Source organism: Oryctolagus cuniculus, chromosome 4 (genome assembly GCF_964237555.1).
Source record: "Oryctolagus cuniculus chromosome 4, mOryCun1.1, whole genome shotgun sequence".
NCBI classification, from domain to species: Eukaryota; Metazoa; Chordata; class Mammalia; order Lagomorpha; family Leporidae; genus Oryctolagus; species Oryctolagus cuniculus.
This window is the reverse complement of record NC_091435.1, coordinates 122498183-122518747: the sequence shown is the minus strand read 5'-3', so window position 1 is coordinate 122518747 and position 20565 is coordinate 122498183. Positions and strand designations below refer to the sequence as shown.

General features: G+C 34.6%; 1 protein-coding gene across 3 annotated transcripts in view; it reads left to right on the top strand.

Annotated features, from left to right (window-relative positions):
- RSRC1 (arginine and serine rich coiled-coil 1) overlaps positions 1 to 20565 on the top strand; it is a 453198-nt gene that overhangs the window by 194775 nt on the left and 237858 nt on the right. For all 3 annotated transcript variants that reach the window (XM_070072602.1, XM_070072601.1, XM_070072603.1), the window contains one exon: positions 17673 to 17709. In XM_070072602.1, the coding sequence (XP_069928703.1) occupies positions 17673 to 17709 (37 nt within the window). The remainder of the gene's footprint in view (positions 1 to 17672; positions 17710 to 20565) is intronic.

The window sequence follows — 20565 nt, the reverse complement described above, 5'->3', positions numbered from 1 at the left end:
TGCGGTGCCGGCACACTGGGTTCTAGTCCTGGTCGGGGCACCGGATTCTGTCCCAGTTGCCCCTCTTCCAGGCCAGCTCTCTGCTGTGGCCAGGGAGTGCAGTGGAGGATGGCCCAAGTGCTTGGGCCCTGCACCCCATGGGAGACCAGGATAAGTACCTGGCTCCTGCCTTCGGATCAGCGCGGTGCGCAGGCCGCGGCAGCCATTGGAGGGTGAACCAACGGCAAAGGAAGACCTTTCTCTCTGTCTTTCTCTCTCACTGTCCACTCTGCCTGTCAAAAAAAAAAAATAATGTAAAATTTGAAGCATGTAGAATGTTTCCTCAGTTTCGCTTAATACAAAACCTGAGATGACTTTATATTGTGCATACTCATGTCTAAAGCATTTCCTTTACTTGTTCTGTTGTAGACACTATCCCTGTATTAAAATGTTTGAAGTATGAATTTTAAGTATATGCTGAAGCTGTGAGAATGTATTTATGATTTCGTATAGATCTTTTTATAAAGATTTGGTGCTATGTTATTAATTAAGAAAAAGCCATTTTTCTTCAGTGTATTAGAATGCTTCTTTCTATTTCAAGGTTAGCCTTTAGATGGAATAATTAACATTTACCTTTTTTCATTTTATTTCTATTTCTTAAACTCTGATTTTCAAAGAGTTGAGCTGATGTGGGAAACAGTTTATACCTTTTAATAATATAATATTGTTTGTTTCTTTGTAATGATTTTCTTTCATTGTTCAGCCAATATTTCAATTACATAAAGTTTATAAAATTGTTATTTTTTGATATCTAATGTAGAATGAAAACAGATGAGAGTAGTTGACAGAAGTTCTCAACCTTTTTTTGTTTGTTTGTTTAAAGATTGATTTATTTATTCGAAAGTCAGAGTTACAGAGAGAGAGAAGGAGAGGCAGAGAGAGAGAGAGAGCTTCCATCTGCTGGTTTACTTCCCAATTGGCCGCAATGGCCGGAGCTGGGCCGATACAAAGCTGGGCCGATCCGAAGCCTGGAGCCAGGAGCCTCTTCTGGGTCTCCCACACTGGTGCAGGGGCCCAAGGACTTGGGCTATCTTCCACTGCAATCCCAAGCCATTGCAGAGAGCTGGGTGGGAAGTGGAGCAGCCGGGACTTGAACCTGCACTCATATGGGCTTCTAGCACCACAGGCGGCAGCTTTACCTGCTGCGCCACAGTGCCAGCCCCAGAAGTTCTCAACTTTTAAATTTAGCTCTTCTTTATACTTTGTTGCATTTTCGTGTCTTAATTTTTATCTGTCACTTGCAGTTTGAATCTTGAAATAGTTTCATCTTAGTGATTTATCATAAATTTTATCAAAATAAGAAGAAAGCAATGAATCCCCATTTGTCTCATGCCATTTATCTGAATCTTCAGTGGTCAAAATAACCTTATGTGGATTAATAGCTTGAACACTCATTGAATTTAAATGATTTCAACCCAGGATCAGCAAACTTTTCAGTGAAGGGCCAGAGAGTAAATATATTTGGCCTGTTGGCTTAAGAGGCAAAATTGAAGATGCTCTGTGAATATTTATGTAATGAGAGAAATAATTTTCATTCACAGAATTCAACGTATAATTATTATTGAGTATAAGTATTTTTCATACAAATGCCTGGATAAGAAAACTGAAATTCAATTCTGTAAGTTCACTTAACTTTAATTGTAAGTTTGTGCCTGTTATCAGAATTAATTATGCATGTTTATCTGTTAATCTGACCTGTTGTAAAATTTTAAATATTTAATTTTTGACAAGGTCTGTTCATACAAGTAGATGCTGCTACATCTGACTGCAATCCACGAGCATTTGATTTTAATGGAATACACCTAATATTTAGTAAGCATTTATATAATTTCATTCATTTTCTTTATATTTTCTTTCATTTATTCTTTTGCAGATTAATCAGTCCCAGGCAAAGTGGGAACTTCTGTTTCAAAGAATAGATTTGGGACTTTGGAAATTTTGTTGCAAATGTGTTGAGGTTGATAAACACTGATTGAGCTGTAGTTTGAGCTCAGAAAACATACTCCTTAAAATGTATATGGGAATGGAGATCTTGTCTGAACTGTACATAAAGTATGTAAAGTACATATCTATCTACGTTAGCTTTACCTTGGTGTGTGATTCAGACGCAGTTACTGAAATGACTTTATTGTGGTATAAGTTTTGCCTATAAGTGCCATTTTGTCTTGTAATTTTTGGTTGAGTTAATTAAGAAACATAATATGCTACATCTAAAGCTAGTTTCCAAAGCAGTGTAATACTCGATAAAAGTGATTAAGAGTGGTTAAACACTGGCCGGCGCCGCGACTCAATAGGCTGGTCCTCTCCGCCTGCGGCGCCAGCACACCGGATTATGTCCTGGTTGCCCCTCTTCCAGGCCAGCTCTCTGCTGTGGCCCGGGAGTGCAGTGTAGGATGGCCCAAGTCCTTGGGCCCTGCACCTGCATGGGAGACCAGGAGAAGCACCTGGCTCCTGGTTTTGGATCAGTGCTGTGCGCCGGCCACAGCGGCCATTGGAGGGTGAACCAACAGTAAAGGAAGACCTTTCTCTCTCTCTCTCTCTCTCTCTCTCACTGTCCACTCTGCCTGTCCAAAAAAAAAAAAAAAAAAAAAAAAAAAGTGGTTAAACACTAATAAAACATGCATATGAGCTGTCTATTTGTTTTCTTCCCTGTGCCATGTAGGCTGCTCTTTGCATAATAGCTTTATGATTCTTGGAGAAATACCATGAGCATTGTCAACACAGTAAGATTTGTTGCCCAGCGGCAGCACTCCAGATGCTTAACATTGTAGATCAGAAACTTCTGGACGACACTGGGCAGCATTTGCTTTATTTTCCTGTTCCTCCCAATGTTGGGCATCAAGATATGGCCTTTGAATCTTCTGCACTTTGTGTGGTCATTTCTTTGCATCAGGTTGTCAAAACCAGAGCGTTAATCTTGACATATCGATCTGACTGGTTTTGGGTGAACTCCGTGGTCCTGTTTCTGAGAATGTGGGGATTCTTGAAGCGGCTGAGGGTAGATCATATTTATACATGTATCTGCATTGGTGGCCTCCTCCATTCAGAGTCCTCATTGGGAGCCAGAGGCCCTTTTCTCTATTTAGTACCTTTCTGTCTAACCCTCCCCCAGTCCTTCTCCTTAGTACGCCTGAAGAGGCCAAAGTGACCTGATGCTTGCAAGCCTTCTCCATAGGTAGCAAGTGCTTCTTACACTACTGCAAATATGTGAATAAAGCCTTGATTGTTATTTTCCATTTGACTTGTCCTAATGTACCATGCCCATATGGCTTGCTCAGTTGCTACACAGAAGCAGTACAGGGTCAATCAGGGAAAAGAAACAGATAATTGAAGGAGTAAAGTCCTTGAGAAAGTCAGAAGAGCTGCTGATTTGCACATAGGTAGGGCCAGTGGCTTTTATTTGAAGGAACATCTCAACTGTCATCCTGTCAAGTATTTCTTGGAGTCTTCTACCTACAGCTTCCACTCCCCCCCCCCAATCCGTTATCCCAAACCCTCATGTAGTTAGAATTTTTTTAAAAGATTTTATTTATTTATTTGATAGGTAGAGTTACAGACAGAGAGAGGGAGAGACAGAAACGTCTTCCATCCCTGGTTGACTCTCCAAATGGCTGCAACACCTGGAGCTGAGCCAATCCTAAGTCAGGAGCCAGGAGCTTCTCCCACGTGGCATTTGGGCCATCCACTGCTTTCCTAGGCCATAAGCGGAGAGCTGGATCAGAAAATGAACAGCTGAGACACAAAGTGGTGTCCATATAGGATGCCTGCACTGCAGGTGGAGGCTTAGCCTATTCCACAGCACGGGCCTCGAAGTTAGAATTCTAACATAGAGTTTATAATATTTTGTTATACTATTTGCTTTTCCTATTGTGACTATAAATCCCTTTAGGTTAGGAATTACAAGATGTTTATGCCTGTTAATTTTAGTCCCTGGTATTGTATTGGGTTTATACTAGACACTTAATAAATATGTAAATTAATGGATAAGGTAGTGCCTAAGAAGATTTTGCCTTGTCATTATGGAATACCTGAATATACCACAGCAAAACACGAAGGATTGTTGAGCTGAAAATAAATCAGAAGTAACAGATAACTGAAAATTTTCTGCCCTCCTTCTTTTTGCCGAATAGCAAAACGTAGCTTTATAAAGATAGAAGGTATCTTGCCCACCCCAACCATTACTGTCATGCCCCTTCCCACTCTTCTACCAGGGAGAACAAAAGTTCAGCACTGTAGACATTGTTGGACTTTTATGATCCTGGAGTCGATAACAGAGGAATCTGCATTAACAGGGTCTATTAACCAGCCGTTGCATGCTATTTGCTTGCCTTCCATGGATGTGCCACACCTGTGGTTCAGTCCTTTTCTGTTGTCTTGTCACTTCTCTAGAAATTTACTGTTCTTGGTTGAAGATATTATATAAGCTGAAAGATATTATATAAGTCTCTTCGAGACCTCTTCATCTGTGTATATGAAATACGCGTGTTAATAAATGTCTGTTTTTCTCTTGTTAATCTGTCTTTTGTTAACAATGGTCTGTTTAACCAAGAGCCTGTGAGAGTTGAAAAAATTTTTTTCTTCCCCTATAACATAAGAAGATATTTTAAACATGTTAGAATTGTTAAAAACTGAACAAGGCTGTCTTATAAAAGAGATCATTCCTCATATGTGTACATTATATAACCCATGAAATGTTTTAAGCATTGTTGCTTGGGAATGAGTGTAAATGACTTCCAAAGATCTTTCAATTTTGATTTAGTGAATTACAACTAATGTCAGGAATATGTAAAATTGTACTTAAGCTTTCTGTTCTGAGGCCTAAAGACTTTTATCTTTAATAGTTTTTGGGAAAATTAAAGTTTAATTAACATTGCATAGCAGAGGTCTACGTTCATCAGAAAACTTCATATGGTAGCAAGGCAGAAGATTCACCTAAACAATTAACTTGTGGAATGTGTACATAGAAGCCACATAACATAATTATTGACCATTAAGTGTTAAATCACAGGGAATTTTCTATAAGGGCGATACAGTTGACCTTGTTAACCGCAGATTTAATATTCTGTCTATGCAGAGGTGGGGTCTGTGTGACCCATTGTTTGTGAGATTTTGTACTGTGTGATGTTAAAGTGTGTACTCTGTGAAGATGATGTGGAGGAGTCATGTCACTTAGCTGGTGAATGAGGCCAGCTATCTGCACAGCTTTGGCTCACAGAGTGGCTTTGGTTTTTTTTTTTTTTTTTTTTCTTCTTAATGTCTTGAGCAAATCTTCAAGAAGGTTCTGCATAATAATGATGATGAATTAGTAATTTTTGCTAACTGCAATGTGCTAATCAGTTTGCATTTTCTGTTACATTTCCAACTTAGGGCCTTTGAATATCCATTGATGTCAAGAAATGACTAAATTTAGAGATGCAGAAACTTACTATGAATATAGCAGAACTGGGAGTTTAATTAGTCATTCTAACGTACAATAAATATAAGAACCTAAAGATGTAGAGAAGAAGAGAAGGTTGCTTTAGTTAGATAAATGCATGATCAAAATTACGGAGTAATAATGACATGGTTTGAGAGGATATACCTTTTGAATAGTAGACAGTTGGTAACCAGATATGGTAGCTTATAAAGTAGGCAATAACGTGATCTTGGAGTATGTACATATTGATGTTAGAAAGATGAATATTGTAGTAATTTTGGTGTGAAGATATTAGAACCAAAACTAATACAAAATAGGAAAGATAATTGGCAAAAGTTGGTCCAATGTAGATTAATTATTGCAAGATTCACTATTACTGTTTTTCTCATGCATTGTGGACCGATCTGTGTCTGTTAACTCCATTTAAATTTCAACTCTCCAACTCTAACTTGAATTTATCTGTATAATAACATACCAAATTAGGGAGATTCTGTGCAAAACAGTGTACATGGTAAAAAGAGGAACAGAGATGTAGACAAAGTCTTTAAAGTGAACACTGAAGGTCACAGGCATGTATGTAAATAATTTATAAGAAAGTTTTACAGGAGTGTACTGAACAAGAAAATGATGAACCAAATGCAGAAAGTAGACCAAGCCTTACGTACTGTAATATACCAGGCAACATTTCCGCTGTAAAAACAGAAAGCAGGAGCTAAGCATGAACTTTGCATTCGGATGAAACAATCCTTGCTAATTTAGCATATACTTTCCCACTGTAAGCCTCAGATCCTTTACTCACAATAGGAGGGTAATGTACCACTCCATAGAGTTGCTATGATGATTAAAAAAATAAAAAGGCACTCTTTAGATTAGAGGTAATGTTTTTACATGAAAGACATATAGGTAAAAATTAGAGTGAACATAAAAATCAGTGTCTCACTGTTCAATATCATTAGCATTTTAGTTTACTTTTTTAAATACATAATTGTATCTTACTGTACATATGCATGTATAAAACTTTTTACATCTGACATCATAACATTTTGTGACATGATTTTAAAATACTTGATACGCCACAAGAATTGTTTCAATGAAGATGTACAACTACATGATAATTTTCAATGGCTATGTAGTTTTCTGTTACATGAATATTCATCATATTTGATTTGACAGTTTGCCAAGATTGGGCATTTAGTTTATTTCCAGGTTTTTTTTTTAACATTAAATACACTGTAGTTATGGATGTCTTATGAATGTATTATTGAGATAAACCTGGAAAAGTAGAACTGTCAGATCAACTGGTTTATGTGTATTGAGAATTTTGGTACATTTTCCTGATTTTTCTTTAGAAAACTTTTATTTTCTGCTCTCACTAGCAGCAAATGAGGTTACCTGATTTTCTCTACCTTTGCCAATAGTGGAAATATCATTTGTGTTCATCTTGTCTGCTAGGTGAAAAATGACAGTTTTATTTCACATATCTTTACTGTGTACTGTAATATTTCCCCATATGTAGAATAGCCACTTCTCCAGAATATTGTGATAATATTGTCTGAAATGACCTTTGCTCAGCACTTTGCCCATGTTAGCTTATTAATAAGAGTTAGTGTTCAGTTTTACTTAAATCCTTAATCTTTTGCTGCTTCCTCCCCTGTCATGGCTCTAATTAATGAATAGAGGAATTCTGTAAAATCTAGTTTTATTATTGAGGTTTCTATTTTTTGAGATTGACAGTAATAAATTCTTCCTTGAGTAAAGTTTATACAATGAACTTGGCCTGTGTTGAAGTCTGCCTTGTAGCTGAGGCTTATACTGTGTGATCTACTTAATATCTCTAAGCCTCATATATGTCACCTATAAAAAGGGAGTAATAATTGTATTGATTTATAATAAAGTTTTAGGGTTAAATGAACATGTAGAGAAAGTACTGATTACACTGAGTGGCATTTCCTCAGAAGTACAATCTCTGAGAGGTCTGTTCACTTAGATGAATGATGTGAACAAAGATGGAAGTGCTGGTAAGAACAAAGAAGCTTTAGGAAATGGCAGAAGTTTGACTTGAACAAAAGTTTTGAATTCTAGACTGAGGAGTTTAAATTCACGAGGCAAGGAAAGAATTTTTGTTGTAGGTCCTTTTAAATGCTTAACTGCCTACAATGACACCTTAGTTTTCTACTCTTTGCTGGAATTTATCAGTCTATTTAAATAGGAAAACATCAGAAGGTAGAGAAAAGTATTAAGAGACTAATGATTGAAGAATTAAATAATCAATCTGAGTTACTGAAAATTTCCTATTCATATGTTACATTTTCTCTCAATTTTAGCAGCTAAAGACATTAAATGAATATTTATGTAGGAGAGGGTCTTCTAGAACTTCATGGAAAAATGGAAAAAAATATTGTTTTGATGTGAAAAATTTTTGAAATCCTTGTATATGAGAGATCTGATTTCCAGTTTTCTATTGCAGCAAAATATATTTTAACTCCATTTTCCGTGAACGTTTTAAAGTACCCTCATATTTAGTATTGTTGAGCCTGTATTAAGTAAAGGCAGATGCTGTTTTAATGAAGTTGCTGGTACATAATTACAGTGGACTTTTTTTAAAATAGAAAATTTATACTTAATGGTATTTCAATCTAAATTATTTATAATTATAATTTAATTTATATAAAATATATGAATTCAAATAATTTCAGTTTAAATAGTAGGCATAAAATAAACTGTTTCATTTTCCACTTTAAAAGTTCTTTAACCGCAGTCTTCAACCAAAATGAACATTATATAAAATTCAGAAATAATTTTTAAATTTAATGATCAGTTACTTGATTCTTATATCACAGTTTCAATTGTAAGAAGAAATCAGAAACAACCTAAATGTTCACCTATGAAGAGTAGGTTAACTTATTATTACATCTATGACAAGATTAGTCTGTAAACATTAAAAATGTTACATGCAAGAACAAGGCAATATCAAAAAGTTCATGGAAAATTAAAAGATAAGATTATTTTGGTACAAAATCTTTTGAAAAACACAGGTTTTTTTCCTTATACATTTCTATGACCTTTTTTTTCAGAACATTTGGGTTTTATAGACACCCACTAAACTGCTTATAATATGTAATTACTAATGAGGACAGTTAAGCTAAATAGCAAATCAACAATGATCCCATTTTGTAAGAGAAATAATTGTTTCGGGTGTATGTGTAAGAATGTCTGGAAGAAAAAACTATAACATATTGAAGTTATTATCTTCGGCTGGTAGGATTTCAGGTGACTTTTATTTTCTTCATTAGAACCAGATGTGATTTTGAATTTTTCTACAATAAACGTTTATTATTTGCAGGGCCATGGCTTGCCCATATAGCACCTTTGTGCATATTAGGAAAAAGTGTCCCTTCTTCCTGTGTATTTAGCACCCCACTAGGATGTACTGCTTCACCAGAGCCTGTAGCTTTTGGCTTCTACTTGTTCCCTGGTGGTTTATCTTTTTCTTTTTTTGTAATGAATAACATGTACAACTGTACTCATATGTTGTAGACATAAAAATTTACATAAATTTTTAAATTTAAATAATTTAAATTAAATTTAAATAAATTTAAAATAATTATTTTAAATTAAAGAATTACAGTTAATTGATATTTTAATGCATCTTCTCTGGGCAGGCTACTCCCCATATCTGACCCTTATTAGGTCTTGCTGGACCTCAGAAATCACTCTTCCTGCTTCGTATTTACTCAGTCTACCCAAATACAGTCAGCCCTTTAGGATCCAGCTAAAATTACCCTCCTCTTTGAAATCTTTCCCAACTACTCTAACACATATGGCAATTTCTCCTTTGTCTGAACTTCTCTTGAACTAGGTCAAGAACATGGTTTGAAGGAGGGTGATGGTGAATGAGTAGCATTCACCTGCTAACTCCAGATGACTAGCCATGAATCCTTAGAAAATGTATTGAGAGAGTTGTTGAATTGGGCTTGGCCTCAGTGGGAAAGAAGATTGTCACTGATGATGAATATTTATCTGACTGAGAAATTGTAGATTAGGTAGTATGTATCACATGCATTTTTCCTGCTTGCATTGGACCCTAATTGTTTGATGTTTTATGCTTGGTTTGGCAATACACCTTTAAAAGGTGTAGATACCATATCTTAATAATAATTTTTATTGACAATTGTTATTTGTTACAGCCATTACTAACCCCTCAGAATTTGTCACAGAGCTAAGCATAAGTTTGCTTAATAAATAACATTCTTCTTGTGCCTCCTTCACCTCAGTGTTCCAAATCTTTTTCTACTGTAATTTCTGTTGTGTCTGAAGAACTTTATTTATCAGTTCTTTAGATCAAATCTATGGTTGACAAATTCTCTTAGTTTCCCTACAACATGACTTCAGAAATGCCACAGTCTCCTCTCTCTTGCTTGTGGATGTTTTCTGTGAACTCTAGAACCTGTTTACCTGGTTGATTGTCAGTGGCTTACCTCATCTATACCAACCTAAGTATTCAGCTTTCGATGAGACTAAAGCTTGCTGTATATTATAAGTTCTTGACTGTTCAGTATGTTTTATTTAGACTTGTCCTGACAAAATTGATGCTCACTAGTATTTGTAAAAGTAACTAAAGGATCATAAAAAGACAATACTGCTTTTAAAACAGAGTGACTAAAGCTTATCTCTGCAAATGATTTATAAGTTCTAGAGCAAAATACATTACAAATAATAATTGATCAGATCAAAACTACTTTTAAAATGCAGACATCTGAAAACCATCATTCTGAACTATGGAAACATACATATTTAGAGCCACCAACTTGTACAGTGTTCTCTAGTCAAGAGAAAAATGCGGATTCTAATTAAATCTGGTAAGGACAAACTGAAAATTATAAAAAGAACTTTTTAGAGCTTACTGCTGGTATTCTGTATTTTTCTTATTAAGATATTTTTTAAAAATAGATAATGAGAAATTACTTTTGCTTGCTTTTTTCAACACACCTTCCTCCAAAGAGCCAGGTATAAGTGCATGCTTATATCAGGATTACATGGGGTTCTTCTTGGATGCTAACTATTGGGTCACGCTGTTTATGTAAGATGTTTGAAACTTTGGCTGATCTCATTTACAAGTATTACAGTTGAAATAGAATTTAAGGCAAATAAAAAAGCTAAAACTTCTGTAAAGATATTTCTAATTTTTGGAAGTGGGATGCCCTCAGCTAATTATTAGTCTGTCATGTGAATCCAGTGTTTTTGATCAGTAGCTTTTATATGATATATATTCTGATTTTGTTTTAAAAGTGAGTAATCTGGACTGGTGCCGCAGCTCACTTGGCTAATCCTCCGCCTGTGGCGCCGGCACCCCAGGTTCTAGTCCTGGTTTGGGGTGCCGGATTCTGTCCTGGTTGCTCCTCTTCTAGTCCAGCTCTCTGCTGGCCCGGGAAGGCAGTGGAGGATGGTCCAAGTGCTTGGGCCCTGCACCCGCATGGGAGACCAGGAGAAGCACCTGGCTCCTGGCTTCGGATCAGCACAGCTCGCTGGCCGTAGCGGCCATTTGGGGAGTGAACCAACGGAAAGGAAGACCTCTCTCTCTCTCTCTCTCTCTCTCTGTCTAAATCTGCCTGTTAAAAAAAAAAAAAAATGACTAATCTGAATAGTTCATGACAAAAACCTACTATAAATTTTTAAGTTTCTCTTTTTTATTATTATTGTGTGTGTGCCCATTTTATGTGGAATAATACATATACATTGCTGATTATAAATATATTTAATGTTTGTTAAGAACTTTGTCAGTGAAATGATACTTTAATTCTGTTTCAGTTATTACATTATAGTTTATCAGTGTTTTATAACTAAACATTCCCTGGACTTTTGGCTTGCTCATTGAATGGTTTTGGTTTATATTTTTTTTTGTCAAATATCTACTCACCCAAAAAAGGTCATATTTCTTTTGGATTTTTTTTCTTCAGTCAGTTTATTTTTAAATGTCACTTTCATAAGTAAATCTATTATATATTTTTGAATTAATATAACAGGTAATGATGAAAAATTATTTACTTGTGCTAGTAGCAAGTAAGTAAAAATATTTTTCTAAGTGGTTTGTCAAGTATAGATGTAAAATGTTGAGAAAATGCTATAATCAGAAGGAATATAAATCTTATTAATTATGATCCCTAAATCTGATTCTGTTAGACCATTAAAAAACCTGAATTATCACTTTGATGTGATATTATTTTCATATTAAAAAAATGAAAAATTGATCTCCTTCCACATAAGACTAGATCTAAAAAGTCCTAGGTTTCTGTTTAGAAATTTCTTAGCAGAATGTAATCTTTATTGTAACAATAGTTTCTGGGGTAGAGCATGTTTCTTTTGACAAAATAATAAAATTTCTTTGCAAGAAAGGTGAAGAAATATTTTAAATTTTTCTTGTCTGTCATAGCATGATAAATGCATGCCATCTTCTCCTAAAATTAAACCAACAGGTACCACGTGGTTTATTTAGGACAACCTCAGCCTTGTCCCAGGTAGTTTTAAAATGTCTGCCTCATACATGTTGAGCCACTGCATTTCCTGCTTTAGAGCCAACATTACTATCTGTGCTGCCTCAACTACAAATTGGATGAACAGCCCATGACACTTTTTCAATATTATTACATTAAACCAAGTGGATTTTGATTGATAACCTAATATTCAACTAATGCAGAACATCAATCATGGCAAGTATATTAATTATTTAATATTGCAGTCTAATTCAGAAATCGATGTGCTGCATGAGGGGAAGGGAAACTCATGGTTCCCAGAAGATTTAAGACAGGGAATGATTAAAAAAAGACCTGCTGTACTCCTGTGTGTTAGTTCGATACAAATCTTTATTCATTTGCCAATAATCTCTTCCCATTTTCCACTTCAGGACCATTTTATCAGTTTTGAGACCTATAATTGAATTAAGTCTGCTTTCAGCACAGGGCAAAAGGAGTTGCACAATATTGATGAAGTCATGACAGGGACAACCCAAGAGACAGACCACTAAAGAGGACAGGTTTTATACCAGTTGTTGCAAGATCCCTCTGTCAGTGTCTGGGATTGTGCCTCTGTATTTTTAAAAATTTGTTAGGACTTTTGTAATCACTTGTAAGATTCTTATATTTAAATATCATTCAATATAATAACATTTTTATGACATTAAAAATTTAGAATGGAACTTCATATACATTATCTTGCTTATTCTTTCAAAGAAATCTTAATGTGTTAAGTAAGGAGAGTGTTACATAATCTTCCCATCGTAGGTGGACAATGTGAGCTTCAGAGGAGTTGGATTATTACCCTAGTTTTCTTAATATTTTGCAGAGCTTAAATTTGAGTTTAGGCATTTTGTTTATAGAACTAAGAGTATATTTCATTATGTCTGTTCTATGTTTATGTACACATGATGCTTTTTCTGTATTGTTTTGGAATGATCACCTTTCTTTGTTCTTCTGCCTAAAGCAAAAATAAAGAAAACTATTTTTCATCAAGAACTTGCCCAAACTTTGGCGTCCCGATGTAATGTATATTAGGCTTTGTGTATGGTTAGCCTTCTAGATAAAAAGAAAGCTTACTGATCTATCCCATCTTTTGCTAGAATAGAATGGCCTTCCTTTTCATATATGCATGCAGACACACACACACAGGGTACCTCAAAAAGTTCATGGAAGATTCACATTATCTTTTAATTCAATTTTTCCTTGAACTATTTGAAGTGCCCTCATCTATTATATGTGTATTTATATATTTATATGTGTGTATGTGTGTGTGCATGTGTATTTGGAGAAGAGTAGGGGAATTAAATATATTTTACTATTAAAGTTGCCACTACAGATTTCTTTTGGTTAGTTTTTACCTGGCTATACCTTTTTCTATTCGTTTTTGGGAAACCTTTCAGAATTGTTTTGTATTATGTCCCAACTAACACATTTCTGGACTTTTGTTTTTTACCCATTGTGAGCATCTTCTTTGGCATTTTAATTCCAGGTGATTATAGGTGAACTTTCTTTAGTTTTGTTATAATTTACTGATTGCTTAGATTGCAATAATTAGTATGTTCTGGGACATACCTTATTTGCCTTATCTTGTTGCTTCTTCCTTAATTTATTTTTCTTCTTATTCTAAGAACTGCAGTGGAAAGGCTTAGTGCTCTAGTCTGATCTCAACCACTTTTCTCCTGCTCCTTCAAAAACAGTGCCAAAAAACCCAAAGGAAAACAAGCACCCACTGGTGGTGCCACATACACACATACCTATACATATCTCTTAATACTACCAAGCCAGGCAACTATTCACTGTTGCCAGTTCCTTTGCTCTTTATGTCAGTTGGAAATAGGGTGAGGCTGGGTAAGAGCAATCTGACTGGAGCTGGTTGCTACTGACTCTAACCAAGCTTGTCTCATAAACCTTATTAATTAAATGTATACTCTGATTCAGGTATTGTATTGGGTGCTGGAACATAAAAATGAAAAAGATGTAATACATAATCTTAAGGGATTTTCATCTTATTGTTGTTAATGGGAAATTAAATTGGCATTTATAGTAACATGAGGTAAATTCTATGATGGAACATGCCCAAAGTATTATGGGAACACATAGAAAGAATCCACCACTTCATTTCTGGGGAAGAAGAAGAATTGTCCAGTTAAAAGAATGGTTTAGTTTTAGTCCTGATGGATTTGTTGTTGTTGTTGTTCATCAGATAGCAAGGATTAGAGGAAAGTAGAAGGGAGGAACATTTTAGGTAGGGGGGCAGGTGTTCCAATGATGAGTCAAATCAGGTTAGTGATTTGTCATGGCTGTTATTGCCATTTTCCATGTGAGATAGCATTGGCAAGATAATAGAGGGTAAAGTGGAGTTGGGTAAAATGTTGTAGATTTTTAAGAAGCATATTAATATGATTGAACTTACATTTTAGTAATATTTTGCTGTATTATGGAGAATGAATTGACATGAGGTAAGGCTGGAGCCTGAGACCCAATTAGATGCTGTTAACAGTAATTTAGGTAAGAACAGAGAGCAGCGCAAAATAAGTTAGTGGCTGTGAATGTAGAAAGAAATAGTTAGATATAAATGATAATTAAGGATATTGACTAGCCATGGCTCTGTGATTGATCACATTTTGTAGTGAAGAAAAGGGAATATATCAACAATAATGCCTTGTTTTCTCTTAGGAATGACATTCAAATACTTACTTTGTAAATATCTTTTGACTTAAATAATTACCTGGAAACAGCACAGCAGGAGCATACTTTTCCTTTTTGTTTTAAATGAGTTTCTTATTCTTGATTCTAAAGCACAAGCACATCAGAAAATTGGGAGATTTTCCTAAGTTTATGACAAGGTGAATTGATCGCAGAACCTATTCTGAAATGGGGATATTTATAGTCTTTGTCTACCCCACCTTTTGGGGACAGTCATACATTTCTTTCAGAATTATTAATGTGTTTGATAATGAGATGTTGCTTCAGATCCCACTGGAGGTGTTGTATGACATATGGTATACATATGCTTCTTATTACCTCTCTAAAATCCAGAATATTCTAATGAAGCATGTCTAGCCCCAGTGGTTGTAGATAATGAATTATGAGCCTGACTTTGAGCATTTTTAATTCTTTTCATATTGTACTATTACTTTCTAATAACTATTATGTTAGGGAAAATGAAGTAGATGTGTATTGTATAACACAAATCCAAGATAGACTCCCAAGTGAAGGAATAAAACAGGGTATATAGTATGCTTCTGTTTATGATTTAAAAACACAGGAAGGGGGTATGTGTGTGTACACACATGTATTGTTAAGATGCTTCACTGTATGTGTTATTCTTTTTCTTGCGTAAACTTTCAGCTACACAGATAACTGTAGAAAAATGTCCTGTGAAAACTTAAATTTGTTTGATTTCCAGCTTAATAAATGTACTAATTTTGTAGTAATAAATTTTAAAATAATTATTTATATAGATAATAACGTTCTCTCAAATCTTATAATAATTTATTTCTGCCACTTAAGATTAGTATTGCAGTGACAGTAGAGATTGGATAATGAATTTCAGAAACTGTTAGGTTTCTAAACATTGAGTGCATAGTTTTGCCAAGATGCAACACGCAAGCAGATAAGAAAAATGGCAAAAGAGGAGTGTTAATCAGTAAAAGTTGGACTTTGTTCCTGCCATGTCAGTTTTAACTATGAGATCACAGGTTAGAAGCCATGAACACAGTTTTCCATCAGAACAGAAAGGAATAAAGGTAGGAAAAATTGGAAGACAGTAGAGCAAAATGTGGATAATAAATACATTTTTGGCAAGAAAAAAACAGAAAGCAGAAATAAAAAGAAAGTTAAGAACCTTCAGAAAAATGGAGAGGTGTGAAGAGAAGTTTAAAGATCATGAATACAGTAATGTTTGTTGTGGAGTTTTCATAATTGCCTTCTGCAGCATGGGAGAACTATAGTTTCATGTTAAAAAAAAAAAAAAAAAGATAAAGCCTGGGACAGATGTTGTGGTATAGGAGGTTAAACTTTGACTTGGGACATCTGCATCCTGTATCATAATGCCACTTGGAGTCCCAGCTACTCTACTTCTCATCCAGCTTCCTGTGAATGCATCCTGAGAGGCAGTAGGTGATGGCTCAAGTACTTGGGCCAGTTCCGTCTCATGGGAGACCTGGTTGGTCCTTGCTTTGGTCTGCCTCATTCCTGGCTGTTATGGTTATTTGGGGGTGAACCAACAGATGGAAGATCGCTCTCTCTCTTTGTCTTTCTCATTCTGCCTTTAAAGTAGATGAAAATAAATATTTCTAAAAAGATAAAGCTTTATAGTTATGATGAAACTAAAACATTGCTTTATTGTAGTGAGAAAAGTCAACTTTGCTACTTATTCAGATTTTTGTATTTTTAGTTCCACTGACAGTTTGTTTTACAGTGAAAAGCAAGACATTAATTACTTACTATGTAGTTGAGGTATGTGTTTCTCCTAAAAGTTTAGATGCCTGCATCCCATTTTGGACTGCCTCGGTGGTCAGTACTTGACTCTGGCTCCTGACTCCAGCTGCCTGCTATTGCAGACCCTGGGGGGCAGAGAGAATGGCTCAAGTAAAGGATTCATGATGCCACCTAGGTGAGAAATTTGAATTGTGTTCCTGGCTCCTATTTCCAGCCTTGGCCATTGTGGGCATTTGGGTAGTGAATCAGATAATGGGGTCTTTCCCTCTCTCCCTCTCTAATGGAAAAAAAAAAAAAAAAAGAAGACAGTTTAAAAAATATATTTTGGGGAAGTCATTTGGACTGACAGTTTAGATGCTGAATAGATGGCTGCATCTCGTATCAGAGTACCTGGGTTTCTATACCTGGCTCTGGCTCCTGACTCTAGTTTACTGCTCATGCTTACACTGGGAGACAGCAGCGATGGCTCAAGGAATTAAGATAGGTTACTACCATCCACATGGGAGATTTGGAATGAGTCCCTGTTTCCTGACTTCATCCTGACTATTGCAGATATTGGTGAAATATTGTAAATATTGCAAATATGGTTGAGAAGCTCTCTCTGCCTCTCATAAAAATAAATACATAAAAATAAAATTTAAAAAGTAATATATATGATATTTGATGTCTGTGTTTTCTTATGTGGTACTTTTTTAATATTACAATTATGTTAGGTTTTAATTTGTAGTAAATTAATAAAACTGTTGTCAGGAAACAATTTGTCCAGATTTAATTGTTTAGCTATATGACAAACATTTTCTTTATGTGCATATCTTTATATAAAAATGCAATCATTGATGAATATTTAATAAAACACAAATATAGCAAAATGTCGGTTGTAGAATCTAGATGATAGAATTGGTAAGTTTAAATATTTTCTTAGTAAATGCAACCTTTAATGAAAATGCTAATGGGAAATAAATATATATTTTGTGTGAATAATAAAATAATAAGAGAGTTCACTTCTTTTATTTTCCACTGACTGAAAAATACAAAGCATTTCTGTTAGTGGAGTACCAATTTTAGAGGTAATACCATTTTAAATGAATAAATTATCTGTTCCTTTTTGATGGCAATTGTTTTGTCCTTAAAAACTGTTAATGTGAACTTTGTAAAGATAGATTAAGAAAATGATAAGGGTTTAAAAATATTTTTGAAGTAAATATAAATTAGAGCAGACAAGGGTTTAGCAACTATTTAGAACTTTTATTCTTCTATTTTAGGGAATCTGCAAACATCAAAGCTGGATTAGAACATCTGGTAAGTTCTAATTTTCTCTTGAACATTTGCATCATCTTTGATATCTGCATTCTAAATGAACACTTTTGAATGAGCTTTGAATACCTTGTATTGAGAAAGTCAACCATTTCCCAAAGGGTCAGCTTACTGTTATTATGTGAAGGCACTTACATTTTCATTTATCTTATCATTTCAAGGGAATTTAAAATTTTTTTTAAATTACTTTTTTTTGATGTAGAGATGAAATAAACTGAATGACAATCCTTGGATTGATGATTGCTTTAATTATAAACAAAAATTGTTTGGTGTAGATTTTTGGCATATCTTGATCTGACGCAAACAAGCTTGTGTTTTAAGAGAAACACAATCAAATATTGCATGCATAAATATGGTATGTTTTAGCAATTTAACAGCTTTGAAAGAAGTGCACAGCTTTGTTTTTCCTGATGTCTTTGCCTTATGAATAATACATTGATTTAAACTACATTCAGTTTTAGAATATGAAATAATTGATATGCAAAATTTTGGCTTTAAGTAAACATTTTTAAAGAACAAGTGAAATTCAAACTGATTTAGCATTAATATCTGTCTATTGATCAAAAAATTGGAAAAACCATAGTATTATCACAGGTCTGAAATTCATTGAGCTCACTGAATAGAGTGTTCATTACAGCATTAAGTAGTTCATTTAAACAGAGCATTATAAAATCATGCTCTGGTTTCTGGTCAAATCTCAATGTTGAATAATTAATGGTAGATATTCTTTTGTAAATACAGTCTAAGTACTTTTTTAATGCAAGACTTCATTCGTAGAGCATACTGTGGCTTTGTTAACTATTAATGTGCTTTTGTTCTCCTTCCTCAAAAGCACCAGTAGCAAGAGACAGCTTCATTTTGACTTACAGAAGTTTTAGAGTTGGAAGGGATTTTTGGTTTTCCTTTGAATAGTTCAAGGAAACTAAGTAAACCCAGACTTTGAAAACCAATCCTAAAAATGACAGATTAATTATTAATAACCTAGTTAAAAATTTGAACTATGTGTCAGGATTAGAAATAAGTGAATAACATTGTTATTTTTAACATTAAAAGGCATTTCATGAACCCCTAATTTTTTATCTACTTCATGATGATATATTAAGACATAAGGCCATCAGAGTAAAGATGTTAATCTGAGGTATCACATTGCAATTTCAATTAGACTTATAACAAGGAAGAATGGATATGATAGTGTCTAAATGAGCTTTTAATACTTCTGAAAATAAGACTTTTTAATATTATAATTATTTACATTTACTTTGTTAGGAAATCCAATAATGGATTTGATTTCTCTCAAGTTTAAATTTCATATTATTTATGTTTACCTGGTAGGATTTCATTTTCAGTGACTATTTCACCCATTTATACTGATCATCTTATGTAGCAATCAATTTCTAAGTGTACTTTTGGCGGTCAAGAAGGCTCCCCACAGCAGGTGATACTTTAGATTTCCACTGCCCAGTTTACCCAAAGTAGTTCTACTTTCAGTTATTTTGTGCTGGAAACTTCTGAACACTTTATCCAGTGTTCAAATAAGGTAAAGTTTTCTAGCTAAAAATATTTTAAAACCTTTGATACAGCATAATCACTTATTCAAGTCAAGAATAATTATCAAGTATTCTTTTAATAATTCTTCTCTAATGATACTCTTCTGTTTGTGACCCTAACCTATGTTTCACTTTTATCTGAGGTATGTATATCAAATGTATTTCAGAGATAAGCATTTTAGAGTTGAGACAGTCAGGATTAGCATATAGTTAGGGAGAGTCAATGGATTTTTAATGGATTTTATGTAAGTTTTTTGAGATAGTCTGTAACTTGACATTGTTATTAACCTACTAACTTTGAACTACTAGCAATATATTCATCTCTATATCTGTCTGTCTACCTATCCTTCTTTGTGTATTCATAATATTCAGTAAAGCCAGTGATATTCTTCATAACCTAAGAATTGTGCCCAAGAAGGAGATGTACTCAATTCTTTATGGATTGAGCATTAAAGAACCTGTTTTTTGCAGACTGTGTGGCCTCCTTTATTTTGTGTATCTCTCCTTTCCCACTGAGCAAATATCTAGAACCCTTGCTTCTGGCACATGTAGCCCTTCTTTGAATTTGCTTTATAGCCAAAATTCAACCAGATGTCTAGCTTCTAATAGATTGATTTTTAAAATGTATGATATAGAATACTAAAGTGAGAAGAACATCTCTCACATTGGGAATTAATCTCTTTTTTATGTACCCTTTTTTCTTCTTTGTCTTTTCCAAATTAATTTTGATTAACAGAAAATGAGCATTATTATCAGAAAGGATAAAAATTAATATAAAGTTAAATAAGAAAGGGACTAACATCACAGTGCAGTGGGTTAAGCTTCCACCTGTGACACTAGCATCCCGTATTACATTACTGGTTCAAGTCTCAGTTAATCTCCTTCCTTCCTCTCAGTGTGCCTGGGAAGCCAGAAAAAAGATGGCCCTAATACTTGCATCTCTGCTATCCACAAGGGAAACCAGGATGGAGTTCCTGGCTCCTGACTTTAGCCCAGAACTGCTTCTTGTGGTCATCTGGGGGTGAACCAGTGGATGAAAGTCCACTCTCTTTCTCTTTCTCTCTCTCTCTCTTTCTCTCTTTCTCTCTCTGCCTTAAAAATAGGTTAAGAGAAATTACACATGAATCTTGTTCTACTTTTCACAAGAAAACACATAGTTGCACTATCTTTCGGGTTTTGAGTTTTTCTTGTTATATGGTTGTATAGAACCCCAGAAAGGAAAAACTGTTGTATTTGGAAAAAAGAATGGGATTCCCTTGGAACCTCTTTGAGGACTGATTTCCTTTACTTAAGT